Here is a 19,850-nt window from a genome sequence, read left to right on the forward strand (position 1 = left end):
GAAGTAAAAACAAGAGAACAGACCTGGAGATGAAAGCAGATGAGTATGTCTGAAATACACAGAGGGAGGGAGGGAGGGAGGCTGGAGGGAGAAGAAGAAGTATAGAGAAAAGGCTAAATGGATAAGTAGGGCCAGTCCATGAGGGCACCTTATAAACTCTGTTAAAGATTCTGGGCTTTAAGAGCTAAGGGAGGCTGCTGAGAAGTTTACAACATAAGCACATCTGCATTTCACAGACTATGCTGATTAAAGAAGGGAGGATTGAGAGGAGGCAAGACCAGAAAGAGATGACCAGCTAGGAAGAGGCTGCTAGGGTTTTCTAGGCAAAAAAAAAAAAAAAAAGGTGGTGCTAGAACCTGGGTAACAGCAGCAAAGAGGAGAGATGAGGAGGATGGGAGAGGTCCCAACCTAGGGAATGATAAGATGATCAGGCAGGAGTCCAGTTCCCGGCGTGGCCACTGGATTGCCTGTTGCTCCAGTCACCCAGAAAGGAAGCACAGGCCGTGAGCAGGTTGGGAGTAGAAAGAGAGTGGGGCTGGCAGAGGTCAGACGCGGTGTGAAGGGCCACCCAAGTGGAGCTGTGCTGGAATCACAAAGGTCTGCAGCAGACAAGTCTTGATGATGAGGGGAGAGGAAACATTCTACATTCCCCAGAAGAATACACCTAAACCAAACAGATTTTATCTTGCTCTTATACAGGCTCCAATTTCTAAAGATGACTCAAAAAACATGGCAATCCTGTCCATCTCACACATTTCATGGTGTAACTCTCTTGCTGTATAAATGGAAAATAGGATGAATATTTGTAGCTCTCATCAAGTTTGTTAAACCTTAAACTTTAAATCCCCCTGCCAGGGAAGTCAGGAACATTAGCTAGATATTCTTGTTCTTCTTGAAAATATTATTTTGTTTATTAAAGAAAGCAAACAATCATAAACTCTCACTTTCTAGATTATAATGCATATAACCCTCCACTTCTACCCTCCAGAATAAAATTGTCAAAATACAAATGTACACTAACCACGTGTGCATGTGTCTGTGGACAAAAGTATATATAATATGCTGATATTCATAAATAAAATACTAGACTTGATCCTGCAGCATAAAGCCTCAGTTATCCATCTAACTAGAAGCTGAACTTGTCACAATCATGAAATCACACTTGCTGCCGCACTATGTGCTCATTCAACACGTGCTCTGGCAATGGCTACAGGCAACCTTCCTCAAAGTGTGTTGCCGTGCCTGAAGCTGAAGCGCAGATCAATCTGCTTCAGCTTATTTCCTTTTAACACAGCAAACTGTCCCCCAATGTATTTCTTTGTAAGACAGCAAACTGTCCAATATCCATTCTCTTCTCCCCTTCAGAAATAGAACCCCCCGAGTCTTAGCTCCTTACCAGAGGCCCCATTTTCAAGTCTCCTCTACAGTGATGCAGTCATGTGACTCAATTTCCAGGACTTAGGAGGTGAGGGGAAGTGTTGTGTAGTACTTCCAGGTCATGCCCATAAAGGAACTACTTGGCCTCCATTTCCTCTTTCCCAAAAAACTAACAGACATAGGAGTGGTGAGCTGTCTTCAACCTGCATAGGAACAGAATAATCTAAGCAATAGAACACACACTAGAAGGAGCCTGAGCCATAAAGGACTCATGAAGCAAAGCATAGACTCCAAACTGACTACCAGCTTAGATTCTGATATGAAATAGATCTTTTTACGACCCTGTTATTTTAATCTTTACTAAAACAGCCAAACCAATAACTTAACTGGTTTCTATTCCACTAAAGTCTACTATCATGCTGAATTTCTTTAATTAAGGTGTGGCTCCTTTTGCCTTGGAGCTCTTTATTTATCATGACTGCAGACATTTCAGGATCCCACACAATTTACAATAAATATTTAAGCTGGAGTCTTCAAGGACATGAAAACCAAGTATAGTCATGGTCATATATTAAACCTGCTCTTTAGTTTGTTGCCAGAGCAGGGATTTGCAGATCCCATGTTGGAGAGTGTCAGTCTATCTGGTACATATTTTACCTTGGTGTCTTACAGAACAATAACATCCTAAACCCAGCATCAGGACTTGCCTATCTTGATTTCCTTTCCCTCCAGGAATGATGACAGATTCTACCAAGTTCTCTATACTTCCCTCTTTGGTGTCTGTGATACACAGAACTCTGCTTCCTGTCCCCTCCTCCACAGATGTCCACGTCCTAATCCCCAAAACCTATGAGTATGTTACCTTACATGGCAAAAAGGGGGGTATCACAGGTTTGATTAAGGATCTTGAGATGGGAAGGTTAGGCTGGATTATCCAGGTGCACCCAATTTAATCACCCTTATAAAAGAGAGACAGGGGAATTAGAGAAGATGTGATGACATAAACAGAGATATGACAAATGAAGCAGAAGTTGAAGTGAAGCCACTGCTGGAAGGGGACCATGAGCCAAGGAACACAAGCGGCCCCTAGAAGCCCCAAAGGTAAGGATCGGATTGTCCTCTAGGGCCTCCAGAAAGGACACAGCCCTGCCAACATCTTGATTTTAGCCCAGTGAGACCCACTTCAGACTTCCCACCTCTAGAACAAAAGAATAAATGTATGTTGTTTTAAATTTGTGGTAATTTGTCTCAGCAGCAATAGGAAACAAACACTGTCCTTACATGTAGCACTATATGTTGCAAAAACTCAAAGTTTAGGACAGGATTTGTGCAGGCTTAAAAAGCTAGTTGTAATAATATATTTTACTAATAGTATCATTAATATTTAATATAAGACTGCTTTGCCATTTATTGTTATCAGGAATGAAAGCTCTTGCAGCCCTCTCCTTAAAAAAAAAAAAATCCAGAAGTTGAGTATGAGCATTGTGGCAGGTGCAAACATCATAGCTAGACAAAAGGAAAACCACTACTGAGTGAATCTTTACATCAGGAAGAATCTAGATCTCATTTTTACAAGCTCTGTTATAGTTCTAAAGGATGAATGTTTGTTTGCTAGTAAAACAGCATTTGATACTTTCTGCAACGTCAAAAGAATTCAAAGTGGTTTTAAAGTTATTATTATTCATCAAAATTTCTAACTATGCATGGTATTTACTGCTATTATTTAGTTTAAATCGCATTCATCACTAGATTGAACTTGAGTTCATGCAGGAGCTGCTTAAAGAAAGGTGCAACAATCAGCCCATGGGGTCCGTGTGCCTTAAACAGTACCGTCCTGGATGGGGCACGATTAACTGACCCGGCCCCATTCATTTTGCCCTCTGAGATTTTGGTTTTGACCAAGGGGTTCACACTCCAACACGGAAGATGGTTAGATGCTCCAATGACCACTCCAACCCTCACCGAGCTTCTAGCCATCACCAGCTGGTTGTCCACCACTGTGCTTCTGGCTCTGTTAACAATTAGAGACGTCTGGTGGCGACTGCAGGTCCCTTTGTGGGTGTTATGCCTGACATTCCAAAAGGAAGTCCTAAACTATGCCCTAGCATGCCCTCTAGCCCAGAGTTAATCCACACCTGACTGCCAAAGGTTCATTTCAAGATCACATTCTCAAGTATGGCCTGTTGCCATTGCTCGAATTTCATAAAATCATAGACCCACAATTGTAATGCAAACTCTTGGCCTGAGCTTACTTCCTCTTCTTCCTCCTGACCAGAACCCAGTGAGTGTTGTTTAATACTCAGAATAGTCTAGATCCATATAACAAGGCTTCTTTTGTTTCAAAAACTAAATTACCTCTTTGTAAGACATCACCATATCACATTTGTGAGAACACACACTCTGTCCTGTGCTACATGGCACAGGAAAGAGAGTTATCTCCTGGGACCAGATGCTTGGTCTAAAGATTTTTTTCTGCTGTGCACAATTTCAATTCACTTTAGAATTTAGGAGCCCTTACAACTCCATCAGCAACAGTGTGTAAGTTTCCCTACCCATACCTTAAGGTCCCTGCCTAGAAAATTGAGTTAGGATTTTTCTTTAGCTTCCTAAATTAAGACACTCTAAATATGCATCACTTTCTTTCAATGTCTAGAGAAACCTTTATCCACTCCAAACACTGGAGAGAAAAGTGGATGGCATGTAGAGGATATCCTTTGTTGTTTCCAAGTAATGGTTTTGATTAAACTTTGTAATGTTTAAGGTTCAGGATGTCTCCACCTGCACACAACACATTTACTTTGAGACCTTGGAAGTTTTCAGCGTGTCTGTCTTGTAGGGTCTTGGCATATTTCAGATTATGGATGCCAAATAAGTAAGATGCATGGCTTTCCTCCTCTTAGTTTTTTAAGAGCTTAATCAGCTGTTTTGGGGGCAATGTTAGAGGCAGATAGAAACAAAAGGTCAACTATCTGACACCATCTCTCATCTCAGACACTCACTTATAATCTTTAGCTTCCTCCTTTACTTTGTTTTACTTAAAACTTAGCATCTGTTTTCAATGGGTACTAATAAGCTTTTCACGTGTAAACTTTATTTACATTTTCCTAACATTTGTTCCCCTACCTATTTTAGACTGCTTGGGCTGCCATAACAAATTATCATAGAACGGCTGGCTTAAACAACAGGAGCTTCTTACTGTTCTAGAGGTTAGAGGAGATCAGGGTGCTGAAACAGTCGGGTTCTGGCAAGAGCTCTTTCCCCTGCTTACAGGGAGCATGGGCACCAGAGGGGGAACCTGACAACACTGGGACTGCTGATTCAGGAACTGTGCTTAGTCCCTCCTTGATTACCTAGCCTCTGGCCTGGGCCCATGCAGGTGTCCATCTCTGCTTATTTAATGAAACTCTTGCTGTAGACTAATGCTAGGGCAGATGAAAACTGTCCCTAAAGGAGAGTACTGTGGAGTGATTTGTGTTCTCACCCAGAATTCGTATGCTGAAGCCCTAACACCAGCGTGATGGTGTTTGGAGACGGGGCCTTGGGGAGGTAATTAGGTTTACATGCAGTCGTGAGGGGATGGCAGTAGCTCTTAGAAGAGGCATCAGAGAGTTTGCGCTCTCCCTTTCTCTGTGCTGAGTCAGGAAGGCAGCCTCCTCCAGATTATTCAACTGGAGAAGCACAGCTGGCCAAGAGCCTCCAGCTGCCACACCTGTAGGTCCACCCATCATGCGTGCTGAGGCTGCACTTTTGCTGGGCTGATACCAGCCAGTGCCTGGGCATACTGGTATGCGCCTGGGAGGTCCAGAGTCAGGCCTTTCCTGCCCATTGCGGGGCTCCTCTCAACAGGCAGCTTTGTTCACAAAGGTCCAGTCAGCCCAAACAAGACTTTCTCAGAACCCTGTGCATGCGTGTTCAGTCGCATCCAACTCTTTGTGACCCCATGGACTATAGCCCACCAGGTTTCTCTGTCCATAGAATTCTCCAGGAAAGAATACTGGAGCGGGTAGCCACTCTCTTCTCCAGGGCATCTTCCCAACCCAGGGATCAACCCCTATCTCCTGTGTCTTCTATATTTGGCAGGCAGATTCTTTATCACTGTGCCACCTGGGAAGCCCCAAGAGACCTGATGCAGCCAAATAAATATTTAAAAAGAAATAAACATCCCTCCATTTCCTGTTTATTCTCAAAACCCCTTCCCTAGCCCTTCAAAGGGAAAAAGTCAAGGTACTTTGTTGTTGAATCTTTACACTAGAAAAATCCTTTAATGGTCATCTATCAATACACAGACACAACCCCATATTTCTGAATTATGAAATGGGCTCACAATACTTGAATCAAGTGACAGATGGATGAAAAAAAAATCCAAACATACTAACATTTTCTGTATTTTTGTGTTGTCAAATATACATACAAAAAATACATAAAGCAAATAATATTGTTTAAAGAATAACTCTACAGCCAACTCCATGGGCCCACCATTCAAGTTAAGAAGCAGAATATTAGTAAAACTTTTATTAAGGTCTTTTTTCTTGCCTCCACTCCCCTAGAGCAGAATTTCTCAGCCTCAGCACTGCTAACATTTTGGGTCAGATAAGTACTTAAAGTGCTTACCCAGTGTATGGGTAGATGTTGAGAAACACCCCTGGCCTCTTCCAGGAGATGCCAGAATTATGCCACCACCGCCCTCAGTAATACCAACCAAAAATATCTCCAGACATTGCCACATAGATTCTGGAGGGCAAAATCACCCCCTAGTGAGAACTGCTGCCCTAGAGACAATGACATCTGAAACTCTGCTTTTCTTTACAGTTTATCTATACGTTGTTGCTGTTGTCAGTCATGTCCAACTCTTCTCAATTCCATGGACAGCAGGACTCCAGGCCTCCCTGACCCTGGCCAGCTCGTGGAGTCTGACCCTTACGTATGCATCCTAGAAACAATGTATTGCTTAGTTTTGCTGTTTTCAGACTTTGTAGAATCAAATCACACTGCCTATATTTTACTGTGACTTTTTAAAATCAACGTTATATTTGTAAAATGTAACCACTGTGTATTATATACTGTAGTTCATATACATTATTTTTAGTTTATAATGTTTGCTACTATATGGTATCCTAGGAAATTAATGAAAACACCACAATTTATTAATCCAGTCTATTACTGACAGGCATTTGCATTATTTCTAATATTTTCCTTTTATGGTAACTTCTGCTAGGAACTTTCTCTGCATAGGTCTTCCTATAATTACACAACACTTTCTCTACAGTACATACCGAGGAGTAGATTTGCTTGGGTCACAGAACATTCTGGCACTCAACTTTATTATTTTCCACAGTAGTTGTATAAATCCACACTCTCACCAGCAGCAGAGTACAATTCCCATAGTTCCACGCACTCTGTAGTATTCGGTTCTTGATTTATATTTTCATGACATTTGGTACCACAAAAATACACATTGCTTACCGTGTAAATGCCAATTCTACAGACAGCAAATGAGATCTGGATACATTCAGACATTCTCTACAAGATTAAAATAAGAGATTACAACTAAATGTTTGTCCCATAGAACTGACTTCTCTTGTCTTGCTTCTTTCTCCCCTCATCATCTTCGCTCAAGAGAATCTTTCGTCTTTTGACAAGTGCTTTGTGGGCAAGTGGCTCAATTTCCTCCTCCTGCTTTTTCTAGGCCAGCTCAAATAAAGCAGAGATAATCAAATGTGTGCAACATAGTGCTTTATCATGGGACTGTAAAGCAGATACTTCAATCTCCAATTCAGTAGTATAATTTAAGGAATGTAATTTATTGTACCGGTTTGATTTCATTTCTTTAAATCCTGCTCTAATATCTAATTTTCAATGATTAATTCTCTGACTGCTAGAAGTAGTTTTATAAGCATTTTTTTTAGTTCAATTCTTACTAGGATCACAGACATCTACAATGTTTATAGAAAAGTAATCTTTGTGGAAAAAAAGGAAAAGCTTGTGGTTATATTCTAAAAGTTTTGAATGGGCTGGATTTATGAATTTAGCAAGACGACTGAGGTCTTTTGCTTCAGAGTATCAGTGACAGAACTCAGTGGAGAGTTCACAACCTCTCATTCCCTAATCAAGTTCAGACTCCTAAAACTCATCATGTACACTCACAACTCTATGAATAGCAAACATGAGTGTTGATTTATTATCTTTCCTTTAACTGGAGAAATATTTTTCGCACATTAAATTGGTATGTAATCAAAACAACTAACTTTATACAGTCCAACATTGTTATTATGGTTTATCGTTGGCAAGCAAAAGCTTCTCTGTGAAGCTTATAATGGCCTAAATCTGGCAATCATGGTTGTATCTGCTGCACCAAGGAAGCAGGGACACAAGATCCCCGATTCTCACCGTAGCCCAAAAGTCTTCCAAAGAGGTGTTCCTTCTGAAGGCAAAAAAGTCAATCAAATAGATTCTGCAAAATGATCCAGCCTCTTCAGATGCCCATAAGAAACTAATTCTGTATGACTAAAGGAACTGGTAAGGCAAATACTAAAAGCCAAGACTATCTTGCATGGACATTCAAAATTAAAATTACAGCAATGTAAAAACCAAACTCATGAGATAACTGGTTGTGTGAAGTTCTTAAACTTTAAACTTTCAAAAAGTTCCAAACATTCATGGGTGCTATTGTTCAAATGAATGACTAATGACTTAGTATCAGGGATCATTTCTATAATTAGGATATCACTACCATCATGGCCCTATTGGGTTTCTTCATTTTGAATAAAATACACTATGAGAAACACCCCAGGGTAATGCCACTGGCCTCGTTGGAGCTGAACGAGTGAATGCTCCTTACCTCACACGTTTATTCTCCCTTTAACCTTTGGCAACTACCCCAATTTTTACTTTTCTACAAAATGAATTATTTAACAACTCTCCCAGTAAACTGGAAAGGTTATTTTCCCCAAGTAAAAGATAATTATCTTATTTTACATCACCTGGAACAAAAGAGTCTATTTCCCCACCGTTCTTCGAACTTGGCACTGTCTTGTGACCAATTTCTCTGTAAGATCCCTGGATCAGCAAGATTGCCTGTAGTAGGAAAAGGCAACCCACTCCAGTATTCTTGCCTGGAGAATGCATGGACAGAGGAGCCTGGTGGGCTACAGTCCCTAGGTAGGGTTTCTAGGGCCGGAGAGTCAGACATGACTGAGCATGCACGCACGTATGTATAAAGTGAAGGATGCACGAATTGAACTGACTCTAAGGACTCGTTTTCTCTTCTACATTTCCTGTTTCTCTTTCCAGTCTGCAGCTGAGACTTCATGTAGTCCCAGTAGCAAACTTGGATTGGGAGGTACCCTGAAAATGAATAATACGGGCAGTGGAGCCCTGGGGTAAGTGAGCCTGGAGATTCAAAGGACACTGGAGCCGCCATGCCAGCCTCCTCTAGACTACGTACCTGAAGCAGAAAGAAACCTCTAACTTGTTTAAAGACCACTGAGCATCTCTCTCAACTGACTAAACTTTATTGGTACAGGGCAACGTTCAGTTTTAACAAACAGCTGTCCCCAGTCCCTTAAACAAAGAGCCCCAGCACTTGTCCTTAGAGCTCTTTTTAAGAGCTTCATCTTTCACAGGGGAAGACATGTTTGTTCTTCAGCTACTAAAAACCTACTTTCCAATCCTTCTTCCTTTTCACACTCCCAAAATGTATAAGTACTGTTTCTGGGATTGCCAAAATTGTTACCCTTGAAAACCCTCAACCTATTTTGTGTGATTTTTTTTTTTTTCTGACTAGCTTTACTGCCTCCTTCTCTCTCTCTACTCTCTAATCCTTACAAATACGGCATTATCCCTGAATATCTGACCTCAGATCAAGCAGCCCATCTACTGCTCAAACTTCAAATTCATTCTAATAGTACTGTTTTTGAGAATAGACTTCTTTAATTAGAGGGAGTCAAATAAAAGAGATATTTAAAAGCACAACCAAACTTTTTTGGGTCATGCTATAGGAACTGGTCATAAATTTTAAATGATTAGTTCATATTCTTTCCCTATATACATGCTCTGTTAGCAAGAACCCATCTTATTTTAACTATTAACCCACAGCTTGGAATGAAAGGTGAGTAATCAATCACAAGGAAACAATGGATCTTTACCTGAGATATACTCTGACCCAGTAACCTCTATATCAGCATTCTCAAATCTCCATCTAGACTTGCCTGAGGAAGAACTAAAGAGTACTATTTCAAAAGCAGTAATCTTCAGAATAATCTCATCTTCTTTGCTGCCTCATCTGATGAAAGTATGAAAAAGAAGTGCTGTCAAGAGCAAGCCACAGACTGCTTAAACTCTGGTAAGACAGGGCTACAAAAACAAAAAAGTCTAATCCAGAGAAAGAGAAACTGAATATTCAATTTGAAATTAATATGATTACTTACAGTTTACTGTTGTTTCCCCTAAGAAATTTCAAAAGGAAAGCATGAAAATAAAGGAGAAAAAAACACCTTCAACAAGATGGCAGAAAATACTATACAGTCTGGAGAAAAACTTATTTCAAAGTATAACAAATTTCTGTTCCATCAGGGGATGAAAAAACACACCAATTTTCTTTTTCTAATAGAGCTGCCTTTAAAATATTTTGATGTACCATGCAAGCCCTCAGTCTGATACAGACCAAGGCAACAGTCATGTTGCTTTATTTTCTCCTCTGTAAATCTGCACATGATGAAAATAAAAGGTTAATATAGCCAAGTCAATGCTCTGAGCATCAGAAGTGTGTGTTAGAACTGGGGGAAGGAGAACAGTAAGCCACCTTTAAATGAGGCCCACGCCTGCATCACCTACTTCCAAGTAAAGCTAAGATCTAGCATTTTCTTTCTTTTTAATTTTTTCATTTTTTTAGCATTTTCTCTTGACAGCATCCCAAAACAAGTGGGCTGAAGGCAAAGGTGCGTGACTTGGGAAACCGGAGAGAAGCATGTTCAGTGCGTTCCTAGGTGCGTGGGTTCTCCCAAGCACTGAGGGGGTGGGATCTTCCAAGTAAAGGTTACATCTGTCATTATGCTGTAGTCACTCCTCCAGACACAGAAACAAACACTCGGGAATGCCACCGACTTCAGAACCAACATCTCCTTCTGTTAGAGCAGTCACTGAAGACATTAACAGTGAATTATTTAACAGCTCCCTTGGCACACGCAAAAGGCTACTTTCCCCACTGGAAATAAATTAACTTTTTTCAAAAACTCAAACTTGTATTTACAAAATAAAATGAATTTTTGTTTACAAAATGTGGAGAAGTTTGCTCTTCAGCCTCTGGTATGGTTTCCTCAGATTAGGAAAAATGATCGTGAAAATCAACCTGGAAAGAAACATTTATATCTAAAGCCAAACTAGCAAAACTGGTCTCTCAGCATTTTCCAAAATGTTTTCAACTGTAACAGTACCACCATCATCCCAACATCATCTCTACTTCCCAAGCAATCTACAACTGTCCGGAGATGAACTACATAAGGGTTTAACCAATAATACAAAGAGGAATCACTGTCCTCACCTGTTAAAAAGTAACAATCTTCAGCACATGATATCTTTGTGAAGTTCAGTTGCAAAGATTTGAAAAAAACAATCTAGTAGAAATAATCTCAGGGATTTGAATGGTCATCTAGCAAAAATAATAAAACATAAGCATAAACAGTCATATCAGAATCTATAGATTTCATGTCAGCAAAATTTTAGCCAATCTTCAGCAAAGCAGCACTAAAAGTCATGTGTAATATCCAAGGAAGAGCAGAACTTTGGCTCAATTTCGAATAAAGAATATTTCTCTTTCTAAAAATTCTGATTAAAGAGTATTAGGAGTTAAGAAAAAATACCCTTCTAATTTACCACATTATAATAATTAGTTCAGTTTACCTCAGTAGATTTATTCCTTTTACTTTTTATCATGAACTGGGGATAAAGAAAAAAGACATTTAATCCAAGGAAAAAAAAATCTGTTGAACATCACTAATGTGTCAGGCATTACTAGGTGGGCAGATGTTAAATATACAACGACAAATAAGACCAAAGCCTGGTCTTCCAGCTCAGGAAAGAGCAGTCATTTAGCAGACCTGTGATATGATAAACACGCCCAGCAAATTAAGCCGTATGCAATGCACAAAGAGTTTCAAAGAAATACAGTAGGGGCACCCTTACAGGAGTGTCAGAAAGACTTCGTGGAGAAGGACCACTGCCCCCAGTAGTCTTTAAGATTAGGAGTTAGGAGAAAGGGAGTTAACAGAAGAGGAAAAGATCATTCCAGATGAAACTGATAACAGGAGTAAAAGCAAAACTACCACAGGATACACAAGCATTTGAGGGAGACTGGTATATGTCATAAAGATTCTCCTGTACCTTTAAAATAATCACTTCTCATTCAGTTATTGATACTGTTGACTGTCCCCACTATATAAAATTCATTCATGTTAAGATGCTTAATTTTAAATTTTATTATTTTAAGATTTATCTCTAACTCCCTGCCCGCCGCCCCCCGAAAAAGTTTCATTTGTCAGGGAGCAAGCATGATGGTCAAGTTATAAAGCCTACTGTGCCTCCACACGCTTGCAGATAAAAAGGCCCATAAGCAAGATAACCACAGCTGATTAAATTAGCAGGCTGTCCATTCTCAGCCTTGCCAACAGTCATGTTAGGGCCCAGCAGGAAGAGCTAGGTTAAGCTAAACCAATCCTTCTTACTCTCCAAAATATGAGTGGAAAAGTACTGCGAAAATAAAGCAGTTAGCAGTAGGAATTGAAGCTGAGAGAACACAAAAAACAAAGGTATTAAGTAACTTCATGACCATGAAGAATCAAAGGAACCTAAATGAATGAGCAAGCCAAAAGTATCAATAAAGGAAACTGTACAAAAAGGTATACAAAGCAAAGGAAAAGAATACCCCTGGAAGTAAAGTCAACAGAAGTGGACCCAAGAGAGACAGGTATGTGAGGAATGGCTGAATGTAGTTGCAAAGAAGTGTGTATCCGAGGGAAAACAATGGTATACTCTCCAGGTTCCTCTGCAGACAGGTATAGCAATGTAACAAAGTCCTGGTCAATTAAATATAATCGGAAAGTCCCAAAAGTCTTTTATGAGGGAGCTACACTCTTCTGCCCTTTCTCCATCCTGCTGCCTGGAATACAGTAGTGATGGCAGGAGCTATGGCAGCAGTTTTGAACCATAAGCTTAAGAGTCCACACACAGTGGACAGAAGCATCTCGGGGACCTAATGACTTCTGAGCTTACCTGCCTGAGAAAAATATAATAATAAACATTTATCTTGTCAAAGCCACTGTTTTCCATATGTGGGTTTTTCCAAATATCTTTTGATACTGCTAACAATTCCACGGTGATAAGCAGAACAGATTGTGTATCATTTCAATACCTTTGGACCAGGAAATTTTTACACCCCGTTTTACATCCCTGCATATGTTCCAGCGTCTCCTGGTTTATAGTCTATGGGAACCCGAATTGAATCTGTATGCTGCTGTTGTATGAAAATTGTATTTATGTTGAATTGGTTCACAGTGCTTTTCAGGTCTACTATATCCTTCTACTTTTCTGTCTATTCTATTAATTTTTGAGACTTTGATACTGAAACTCCAACTAAAAATCTTAATTTATCTACTTAAAAGAAATTATAATATATAGTAGAACTATATGTAACTTCGTTCTGTATTTTCCAAGTTTCCAAAAAATGTGTTATCATACTTTCATAATTTTTTTAAAAAGCCACTATTTTCCAAACAATTCAATCCTAATTTATATAGTGGTGGAGACAATGTCATCTTAACAAGAGAGATAGTCCCTTAAAACAGTTAAATGGAAGTGTGATGTGTTCTGATTTAAGTGGTATTATCCCCAGTTTAGAGATGGGGAAACAGATACCAGCTAGTAATGTGACAGAACCTGGATTTGAACCCAAATCTTTGGGACTTTTAATCATACTTTTTAATCATTAAGAACAAATGAATGCAAATGAAGTCAAGCAAATTGTAAAGCTGATGCACAAGTATTTTGTGGTTCAACAAATATTCTGACTGCCAGTAAAAATTCATGATGTATGCAATGTCTCTAACCTACTACAAATATTTCTGTTGAGTTCCTGGGATCTTCTAGCCTATCTAGGCAGAAAAGGCTTTTCCCAGCACAAGTATTCTTTCTTTGGGGATAAGGATATATTTTAATGAATTAATTCATTTTAATTGGAGGATAATTACTTCACAATATTGTGTTTTTTGCCAAACATCAACATGAATCAGCCACGGGTGCACATGTGTCCATCCATCCTGAACTCCCCTCGCACTTCCCTTCCCACCCCATCCCATGGGTTGTCCCAGAGCACCTGCTCTGAGTGCTCTGCTTCATGCCCTGAACTTGCACTGGTCATCTATTTCACAGATGGGAATATACATGTCTCAGTGCTACTCTCTCAAATCATCCCACCCTCACCTTCTCCCACACAGTCCAAAAGTCTATTATTTACATCTGTGTCTCTTTTACTGCCTTGCATATGGGATCATTGTTACCATCTTTCTAAATTCCATATATATGCGTTAATATACAGTACGAGAATGGAGAACTTCCAGATGTTCAAGCTAGATTTAGAAAAGGCAGAGGAACCAGAGATCAAACTGCCAACATCTGTTGGATCACAGAAAAAGCAAGAGGTCCAGAAAAACATCTACTTCTGCTTTACTGACTACGCCAAAGCTTTTGACTGTGTGGGTCACAACAAGCTGTGTTGTGGAAAATTCTTTAAGAGATGGGAATACCAGAACACCCTACCTGCCTCCTAAGAAATCTGTATGCAGGTCAAGAAGCAACAGTTAGAACCGGACATGGAATAATGGACTAGCTCCAAATCAGTAGTGGAGTACGTCAAGGCCATATACTGTCACCCTGCTATTTAACTTCTATGTATAGTACATCATGCAAAATGCCAGGCTGGATGAAGCACAAGCTAGAATCAAGACTGCTGGGAGAAAAATCAATAACTTCAGATATGCAGATGACACCACCCTTATGGCAGAAAGTGAAGAGGAACTAAAGAGCCTCTTGATGACAGTGAAAGAGGAGAGTGAAAAAGTTGGCTTAAAACTCAACATTCAAAAAACTAAGATAGATCATGGCATCCAGTCCCATCACTTCATGGCAAATAGATGGGGAAACAATGGAAACAATGACAGACTTTATTTTCTTGTGTTCCAAAATCACTGCAGATGGTGACTGCAGCCATCAAATTAAAAGACGCTTGCTCCTTGGAAGAAAAGTTATGACCAACCTAGACAGTATATTAAAAAACAGAGATATCGCTTTGCCAACAAAGGTCCATCTAGTCAAAGCTATGATTTTTCCAGTAGTCATGTACGGATGTGAGTTGGACCACAGAGAAAGCTGAGTACTGAAGAGTTGATGCTTTTGAACTGTGGTGTTGGGGAAAACTCTGGAGAGTCCCTTGGACTTCTAAGAGGATGGACAACCAGTCCATCCTAAAGGAAATCAGTCCTGAATATTCGTTGAAAGGACTGATGCTGGAGCTGAAGCTCCAATACTTTGGCCACCTGATGTGAAGAACTGACTCACTGGAAAAGACCCTGATGCTGGGAAAAATTGAACGCAGGAGGAGAAGGGGATGACAGAGGATGAAATGGTTGGATGGCATGACTGACTCAACGGACATGAGTTTGAGCAAGCTCTCGGAGTTGGTGATGGACATGGAAGTCTGGCGTGCTAAGGTCCGTGGGGTCGCAAAGAGTCAGACATGACTGAGCGACTGAACTGATACTATATTGGTGTTTCTCTTTCTGACTTCATGAAGTCTGTATAATAGACTCCAGTTTCATCCACCTCATTAGAATGGACTCAAATGCATTTTTTTTATAGCTGAGTAATATTCCATTGTGAATATGTAACACAACTTCCTTATCCATTCGTCTGCCAATGGACATCTAGATTCCAGCACAAGTATTCTACTCTAAGGACCTAGGAAAGGGGATCTGGGCACCAGAAACTGAACACAGGCGCCAGCCACTTCATACATGGCAGAAGTCTGCCAAAATTCTGATTGCTACGGAGAGAGACAGACCTCTAAGAGTACAGAGGATTCTGGGAGACCATCAGTGTATTTTTTAAGGTGGTAAGAGGTCTTGCTCACTAACTTTAAGCAGAAGAATTTTCCATAAGCTCAGCCTTAGCATTGCAACTTCCAGGCCCCTGATGCTACTAGGATGTTTCACTGCTCCCTGTGGTATGGGTAGGAGCCTTTTGAAAGGCTCAGGGACTTCAGATGGGCAAGATGACAGTATCAGTGTACTGGACATTAATCTCCCTCATTAAGTAAATATGTATCTGTACTGGGCATCTGCTTGGTGCCAGGCAGGGACCTCCTTGCTGAAAACTAAGCAATACACAAGGCTCAGGAGACTGCACTCTAGTCAGGGGTGGCAGGTAAAAGCAAAAATAAACCAAGGTAGATGATGATAGGTACTATGAAAAAAAAAAGAATAGAATGTGCAGGGGACAGTGGATTGGGGGTATTACTGACTATGAAACCAGATGTGGTAATTCTAACAATAAAATAAGGAATCTCAGAAAAACTTTCAGCAACTTAGCTTAGAGAATCCCTGGTATAAGCAAATGCAGTATTCTATCTTGAAAAGTCAGAGCACCTGACACTCAATTCAATAGTATGTGTGTATTAAGAAGTGACCAGGGAGTCATGAAGAGCACAGCTTTGGGTGTCAGACTTTCTCAAATCAAATCCCAGGCATACAACTTACTATTTGTGGGGCCCTGGGCAAGGTACTTCGGAGAAGGCAATGGCACCCCACTCCAGTACTCTTGCCTGGAAAATCCCATGGACGGAGGAGCCTGGTGGGCTGCAGTTCATGGGGTCACGAAAAGTCGGACACGACTGAGCGACTTCACTTTCACTTTTCACTTTCATGCCTTGGAGAAGGAAATGGCAACCCACTCCAGTGTTCTTGCCTGGAGAATCCCAGGGACAGGGGAGTCTGGTGGGCTGCCGTCTGTGGGGTTGCACAGAGTCAGACACGACTGAAGCGACTTAGCAGCAGTAGTAGCAGCAGCAGCAACAGCAGCAGCAGCAGAGCAAGGTACTTAACCTCTAATCATCTTTATTTGTCATTGGTAAAGTGAGGATAACCGTAATACCTATTGTACAGGGTTCTATGAGGATTAAATGAGTTACAAAAGGAAACACAGTAAGTTTCAAATTGGTGTTTATTTTTTCTAATTGACTGTTTACTGGGTTCCAGGCACACAAATTCCTCTGAGCATCTGTATTAAGGGGCCGAGCGCACTAGGGGCCCCAGGGATGCATTCTCCCATCAGCTTCTCTGCACACTCTGGATTCAGGCCTTATTTCATACCCCTGGTGTCTTCCTGTTGCTTCCACGTTCCAGAACTGTGACTTCTCATTCCAGAACTGTGACTTCTCACAGCAAACACTGAAAACTAGGACTCCAATCCTGAGATTCCCCAAAGAAAGAAATGTTCCCAAAGCAGAGAGCTCGGCTCCCAGCAGTTTACTCACACAAACCTGGCAGCAGAGGCAAAAAGGAAACCTATTTATTTAGCTAGATCTCATATTAGTGTCCAGCCAGGCAACTGCCATCTACATTTAAATCAAAGAGATTTTAGTCTACCTTATCTAAAAGTTTATTATTCAATTATCACATTTTAATATTCAATATTATGAATATTTCATGATATTGTTTTATAATGATAGGTATCCAGTTTTCAATGTATTGCCCACTAGACACTTAGGAGCACCACTGTAGAATTATGCAATTCTGTAACTACACTGTAATAATGCAGAATCATTAGGGAAATTATATATACATATATTTTTAGGGAAATTATATTTTTTAATTCCTCCAAAACATGGACTTTTCCCTCTCTCTCACTTCCTCCTTTACCTTCTCTCTCATTGCCTTCTGGATATAATCAAATAAATACAACTTTTTAGCACTGCCCTTCTGGTTAGTAAATCTTAGAAATTATCATTTCAATTCTGTCTTTGAACATTTTAAGCTTCTACCTTGAGCATGATGCCATATATTGTCAAATCTATATATAAAATTCTCAAAATGTTTAAAAATAGTCAAGCCCTTTCACTAGGTCAATAGCTCCATATAACTTATTAAAACTGTACTGCCCATAAAGATACACTGGTTACAGGAGAGTGTGTGGCCAAACTGTTTAAAGGATCAAAAAACCTTTTATTGGTTTATGAATTAGACAATCTAGACTTGCCCTCTGGTTTTTCTGACTAGAAAGGGAAGTGAGAGCTCTGAGTTTAGACCAACCTGGGTTCAAATCATCCAGGGCATAACCTTATAGAACTTACTGAGCCACACTGAACTGCAATAGCTGATTCTCGGGCAAGAAAGGAAAGAAAAGAAAGACTACCAATACCACTAACCTTACTGGATTACGTAAGCAAGCTTCAAGGGCTTAGCAAAGACAAAGCATTGTCTCAAACTCACTGACACCCAGACCAAGCCGCCCACGTCTACTGCGGGGACATGGACGAGTTTCACCAACAGGTCCTCGTCCTGCCCTGTATACTCCAGGCTCCTTGCAGCAGCCAGAGCAAGATTTCAAAACACAAATCAGGTCCTTTCACCTCCTGCTTAATCAGGTCCACTGGTAGTTAAAGAGTAATTTTAAATGGAACTCAACTTTGCTACCACAACCTCCCAGCCCTACAGAATCCTGTCCAGCTCCCCTCTGGGTCCTAGCCTCAGGATCAATTTATTTGAGCTACTCAGCATCTGACACCCATAAACCTGATACTCACATGAACTGCCATACCATTTTCACTTGCTGGAAACAAATGACCCCATTTGAAATGGTTAGGGAACTACTTAGGGTCTTCTGTGAAATCTCAAGGCTACCTGTGCCCAGCTTGGGCTTGCTGAGATCCCACTACTTTTGTTCCCTAAGGACCAGTCTACTTCTCTTTTCAAGAGACACTACTTTTCCTAAGTCTTGTAGATTTTCTCCTTATCTCTATAGTCTGGCTGTTAAGTGGCACAAGCCCTCCCTCCTTTCCTTGCTGTTCACATCCTTGCTTCTCCAAAGGTGTGCACACGGGCCCTTCTGATGCATCTCTTTTACTGTAATTTCTAAAGAGAACAGACATGTTGAATTTATAGTCAGTTTAGACAGCAGGCTGTCTTACCAATGTTAAGTCCTCAACTCCATAAATATGAACTGACTCAATTTATTTAGACATTCTTTATCTTCTCTCAGCAATATTTTGTAGTTTTCAGCAGACAAGTTTATTCTCAAGCGTTTTCTTTTTTGGTGATGTTGTTAATGGAATTATTTTCTTAATTTTTGGATTGTCTGCCTTAGTATATAGAGATACAATTGATTTTTTAAATATTGATCTTGTATTTTGCAGCTCTGTTAAAAGTGTTTACTAGTTCTGATAGTTGTTATGAATTCCTTAGTATTTTCTACTAAGGATTCATCTGTGAATAAAGTTTTACTTCTTAAAAAAATAAAAATAGATTTAAAAATAAAGAGAACAGACAGAGCTGGGGCAGTTGGCATAAAAATCTAATAAAGCAAGTCCGCAGACTCAGAGCCCTTATTTCTCTGATTGGTTAAGCCTCTTAAATTCCTACCCTCCACCTGGGAGGGTAGATTGATCCACACTTCTCTTCACTCTCAGGCCAGAAGCTGGAATCACAAACACGGTGAGGAGCTCACCCAAACCCACTCCTTTTGAGAGAATAATCAGCATTTCTGCAGGCAGAGATCCTAATCAGTCAAGTGTTCCTTCAAGATGGTGAATAATTTCTAGTAAAAGCAAATGAAACCATACCTGTTGAAATGGAATGCAGTCAAATATAATGTGATTTAGAAGAAGGGCTATGATTACGTTTTAAGTCACAGGAAGGGGAAAAAAAGACATTTATTAGGGTGCTGGGTGTTTTACATTCTCATTCATTCCTCACAACTAGAGCAAGGCAGGTATTTCTAGATCTAACTATCAGATGGAAAACTGTGGACTACCAGTATGTGGCAAGTAAGTAGCTGAACTCAGATTTCCACCCACATCTGATTCTAAACCTGTGGTTTTCAAGTCTGCTCCCCAGGGAGGATTCCAAAGAGGCAGCTAGATATTCGAGAATTTTTTTTTTTTTTAATTTTTGTTATCTTAGAGGCTGAAATGAAAAAATACATACTCAAATGTACTGTACATTAAATTTTAACACACCGGAAAATATCCCACATATTAACTAGGGCTGCCAGAGTGATCTTCTTTTGGCCCGGGCAGTGAGGGTTGGGAGAGGGGGGCTAAAATAAAATCTATATTCTGCCTTCTGGTTGAAGAATAATTTAGAATTGAGCTCCAGTACTTTGGCCACCTGATATGAAGAGCTGACTCATTAGAAAAGACCCTGATGCTGGGA

At 40.2% G+C, this 19,850-nt stretch overlaps 1 protein-coding gene across 2 annotated transcripts in view; it reads right to left on the reverse strand.

The window, feature by feature from the left end:
- ARL15 (ARF like GTPase 15) overlaps positions 1-19,850 on the reverse strand; it is a 470,465-nt gene that overhangs the window by 425,812 nt on the left and 24,803 nt on the right. Inside the window, exon 1 of one of the 2 annotated variants that reach the window (XM_070357488.1) lies at positions 6,841-6,909. The exons of the other annotated variant lie outside the window; for it this stretch is intronic. Within the exon in view, the coding sequence (XP_070213589.1) occupies positions 6,841-6,894 (54 nt within the window). The 5' untranslated portion in view covers positions 6,895-6,909. Of the gene's footprint in view, positions 1-6,840; positions 6,910-19,850 lie in introns of those variants that run through there. 2 annotated transcript variants of the gene reach the window in all.

This window comes from Bos mutus, chromosome 20 (assembly GCF_027580195.1).
Source record: "Bos mutus isolate GX-2022 chromosome 20, NWIPB_WYAK_1.1, whole genome shotgun sequence".
In the NCBI taxonomy this organism is placed as follows: Eukaryota; Metazoa; Chordata; class Mammalia; order Artiodactyla; family Bovidae; genus Bos; species Bos mutus.